The sequence below is a fragment of the Sinocyclocheilus anshuiensis genome, unplaced genomic scaffold (assembly GCF_001515605.1).
Source record: "Sinocyclocheilus anshuiensis isolate Anshui unplaced genomic scaffold, SAMN03320099.WGS_v1.1 scaffold449, whole genome shotgun sequence".
NCBI classification, from domain to species: domain Eukaryota; kingdom Metazoa; phylum Chordata; class Actinopteri; order Cypriniformes; family Cyprinidae; genus Sinocyclocheilus; species Sinocyclocheilus anshuiensis.
In genome coordinates this window covers 469,020-473,696 of record NW_015537950.1, presented here as the reverse complement: position 1 = coordinate 473,696, position 4,677 = coordinate 469,020, and the positions used below count along the sequence as shown (strand labels likewise).

General features: G+C 36.9%; 2 protein-coding genes across 2 annotated transcripts in view; one reads left to right on the top strand and one right to left on the bottom strand.

Annotated features, from left to right (window-relative positions):
- The window catches only part of naa35 (N-alpha-acetyltransferase 35, NatC auxiliary subunit), a 21,393-nt gene extending 19,914 nt beyond the window's left edge, over positions 1 to 1,479 (bottom strand). Inside the window, exon 1 of the mRNA XM_016455150.1 lies at positions 1,398 to 1,479. The gene's annotated coding sequence lies outside the window, so the exon portion shown is untranslated. The remainder of the gene's footprint in view (positions 1 to 1,397) is intronic.
- Positions 1,480 to 2,334: 855 nt separating this feature from the next.
- The window catches only part of agtpbp1 (ATP/GTP binding carboxypeptidase 1), a 38,719-nt gene continuing 36,376 nt past the window's right edge, over positions 2,335 to 4,677 (top strand). Inside the window, exons 1-3 of the mRNA XM_016455138.1 lie at positions 2,335 to 2,498; positions 3,753 to 3,819; positions 4,069 to 4,190. Coding sequence (XP_016310624.1) covers positions 3,788 to 3,819; positions 4,069 to 4,190 — 154 coding nt within the window. The 5' untranslated portion in view covers positions 2,335 to 2,498; positions 3,753 to 3,787. The remainder of the gene's footprint in view (positions 2,499 to 3,752; positions 3,820 to 4,068; positions 4,191 to 4,677) is intronic.

Here is a 4,677-nt window from a genome sequence, read left to right as displayed (position 1 = left end):
GCTCCTTTGACTCCTTTGAATTCCTTGGTGACGTCCACCCAGTTGGCGTTGTTTCTCATCTTCTCTGGGACCCATCCTCCGGACGTCCCATTTTGGAGTCTGCATCAGATTACATTTTTATATACATATAGGCATATTAAATGCAACAAGTAAAGGGTCTACTTTAAGGTTTCAAATAACTTTTGTGAAAATAAAATGTCAAAATATAGGTGAAATAATCGTCATTCAGCATAACAAATATATTTGTCAAAATGAAAAAATATATATTTTTTTAAATTCTGACCTGTATTTATTAAAATATATAGAATATAAAGCAATCATACTAAAAATGTGTATACAGTAGTCAACATTTGAAGTGGATCAAAAAAGTTAATCAAGGTTGTGTCCTAAGACAAGAACGCATTTTGGTTTTAGGTTTTAGGACAAATTTGATGAAAGGTTTTGATCCACTTCAAATGTTGACTAGCCTATTTTAAACGATTCAAAAGACAAAGACTGGTGAAGATTTTAATTAGTATTTTGGGAGCTGCACTGTGATCCTCAAATAGAGCACCACTTCACCAGTTTGCTTTACTAAACCATATTTGTTTTAATAATTCATGGTATCTATGTCTCAAAATCTAGCGAGTTACCAACGTAAACAGCATTTTCCGGCATTATATGTACCTATATGTATGGCATATATATATATATATCCCAACAAAATTATAAATGCAACACTTTTGTTTTTGCCCTTATCTCGGCAAAGGAGAAGTGCTCACTAACACAGATTTAGACAGATTTGTGAACAATATTTGAGAGAAATAGGCCTTTTGTGTACATAGAAAAAGTCTCAGATCTTTGAGTTCAGCTCATGAAAAATGGGGGCAAAAACAAAAGTGTTGCGTTTATAATTTTGTTCAGTGTGTATATATATATATGGCATTATATGTACCTCACAGTGCTGTCTATGTCTAAGTAGGCAGTTTGCTAGTTTTTAAACGCAGACCAAAATGTCCAGATTTGGTCTCTACAGTCAAGCATTACAGACAATCAAACAAAGTCCGGCGTAGTTCTGCTGGTTTAACTGAACTGATCAATACTGCATCCTAGCTTTCCTCAAATTACTGGCCAACGGCGAATCGTCGGTGGATTTCAGGTGAGCGCGTATCTTATGTATATAATTGGATATTAATTATATTTGACATGTTTGATTTGGGCAAATGATTTAAATACAGAACCATCAACGATGTGTCAAACTGTAACGTTACATGAACAAAACGCCAGATGACATTAGCTGTCTAACCCCTACAATATATCATTACTACTAAATATATAACGTTACTTCATTCCAGTTTACAATATTTTAAATACGTATTTAACAACAAAAGACCTTCAAATGATAGAACATGCAATACCTTGTGATTGCAGCGCTGTCGCAGAGGACGCCAGTGAATGACATCACACTGTGCTTTGCATTCTGGGACATGTAGTTCTGAGCTTTGACGCTAAAAAAGGGCAGAAATATTATTATTATTTCGTTTTTTTCTGGTTAAACATTGACAAATTACAATTGAATTGATCAAATGTTTGCTCTAAAGTTTTTAAATCGTCGAAGCACCTTATAGTTATCATATTTAATGACTTCTGGTCAGTTAAAGTCCCTGACCCGGGTCAGAATGATGCATTTAAAAATGCACTGAAGTCGTTTGTTTTGTTAGACAGACACACACACACACAGACAGACACAGACAGATACACACAGACACACACACACACACAGAGAGAGACACACACAGACACTCACAAAGTGTACCTACGTTTAGGAGCTTTTCAATAAAATAATTTATGCAAAATAATGAATAAAACGTGTATATAATTTATATTAGTATTACTACTACTACTACTACTACTACTATTACTATTATTACTATTATTAAAGTACATATGTTAACCAACTGTGTCAGGGGTATACAGAAAGAAGGGGAAAAAATACAAGTTTCAGTTTTCATTTGTCAAAGTTTTTACTTTTAGAGATACTGTTTCCAAGTACATTTTAATGTTTTAAGTTGTTTATTCAAAGGTAAATAAATAAATACTAGATTTTTATCACCATCCACTGAAAAACTCCAGCTTCTCCTTTCACATCAGCTTCTGGATATTCCCAAAATAACTGACTAATGGTTTCAGTCTATTTAAAAATGCACTGAAGTCGTTTGTTTTGTTCATAAAAATATAATCACGTCTGCCGACGTTACGTTACGTTACGTTACGTTACGTTACGTCGGCTCTGCGTCCCGCTAGAAGAGAGCTGATCTGTAAGCCATCTGTGCGTCAGTCTGGTGTGGTATGTGATGTACAGATCACGGTTTGTGCGCCAGCTCTGTTACTGGACGCGCCCTCACTTCCGAGTGTGCTGGGCTTGAGAGTAAATAATAACACCGTCCGGGGCTTGTGTGTGTGTTGCCAAGAGAACGCGGTGAGGAGGTCAGATGGCGCAGGTCTCGCGTGCTTCAAAGGTTGGTAAACGCCTGTATTTTTATTTCTGCTCCGGTGTTATGCTCTTGCTCTGCCAATGACAGACACCAGCTGTCCCGTTAGCGGATCCGTGCTAACAGTAGAGCTTGCTCTGGAGGACAGGTGGATCTGACATGATCATGACTTGACTTCTTACAGGAGGGGTTTTAGCAGCTTAATATTTGATAAGGGCATTGAAATTAATTATTCATTATATGAACCGCATCTTACTGTAATCAGTGTTATTCACTAGGACTAACTTCTTTTGACAACCTAATATAAAAACAGTGTACTTGATGTGTAATGTCACTTGCACACTGGCCGTGGCTCAAAACCAAATAGACTGCCTACATAGACAGCTTCTTTGGGAGCCAATAATGACCTAAAATGGCTGTCTATGTAGGCAGCTCTGTAGGTTTTCGTGTCAGTGTGCCCAAAACTGCAGTTTATATAGACTTAAAATGCTATAATACCCAGTAATGTTGTGTATGTAGGAAGCTTAGTAGGTTTTTGTTCAACAAAAATGCTGTCAAATAGGCTTTGATAGCCGAATTGCTACATATATCAGAAGTTCTCTAGGGTTTGATGCCCACAACTGCAGTCTATGCAGAAAATTGATGTCCAAAAATTGGATTTATGCAGAATGGTCAGTAGATTTTGATGTCCAAAAATGGTGTCAAATAGGCTTTGATAACCTAAATGTTGTAGCCAAATACTGGAAACTCTCTAGGGCTTGATGCCTAAAAATGCAGTCTATATAGACAGACAGCCTATAATGGCCAGTAATGCTGTCTAGGTAGAAATATCAGTAGATTTTGATGCCCAAACCTGATGTCAAATTGGCTAAATGCTGTATATATTGAAAGCTCTCTGGTTTGATGTCCAAAAATGCAGTCTATATAGGCCGAAAAGCTATAATGGCCAGTAATGCTGTCTAGGTAGAAGGCTCGCTAGGTTTTAATGACCAAAAATGCTGTTTATGTAGACTGATATGTAATGGTGCCTAACAATGTTGTCTAGTTTGGCAGCTCCGTAGGCTCTGATAGGTAGGTGGCTGTATAGGTAGGTTGCTCACTAAGTTTTGAGACACAGCCGTTGATATTGATTAAGATTCTTGCTGCTGTTTTCTATCCTTGAATTGGTAGGGTACTTATGGTTCATGATTGTGCAAAGTAGCATTAGTGTGACTTGATACTCTTTATAAATTAAATTAGATTTTCTACATAAGCGCATTTCTACATTTTTCTTCCCCTCAGCAGTCAGTTTGACGACTTATTGAATGTGACAAGACATGAATAAACCCAAAATGGCGGCAGAAAAGAGGTTGGTTTTTTCCCCTCTTATACACACACACACACACACACTATCTAACTACCTATAACCTGTGTATAAATGTGTTCCCAAAATTACATTCACACACACATTCATTAGCAGCTCTGTGATGACGATATGCAGTGTACATAGTTTGCTGAATGTCTGATGTTACCTAAAGAGGTCTGAGACATCTTTACTATGTAGTAAGCTTTGATGATGGTGTACTTTGCCTGTTGTGATGGTTTCCTGTATTCCCAGTGCTTCCCGGGTGCTGATGTTGCTGAGTCAGCTGGAAAGACTGAACGAGGAGCCCAAAGTCTCTGATAATGATGCCATCCGGCAGACCACAGGCAAAATCCTTCACCTCATCCAGACTCAAGGTGACCTCTCACACATATCCTCCAAACATGTGGGATCATCACCTTCACCAAAACCAATATTTAGTCGAAATCAAATTGAACTCTTATTGCAAGTGTCTGATCTTTTTGTGCAAAATCAGAAAATAAAAATGTTTGATTTGATAATTTATCATCAGAATTACTTAACTAATTGGTTAACTAATGCTAACAGCAATAGCCAAATAGCCACACACACACACACACACACACACACACACACACACCAAAAAAAGATGCATTCATACAGTGAGAGGGATCATCATTTTCACATATGCACAATAAAACCAATATTTAGTCGAAATCAAATTGAACTCTTATTGCAAGTGTCTGATCTTTTTGTGCAAAATCAGAAAATAAAAATGTTTGATTTGATAATTTATCATCAGAATTACTTAACTAATTGGTTAACTAATGCTAACAGCAATAGCCAAATAGCTATTTAGATATTGTTTTAGGCTACTGTTGTATG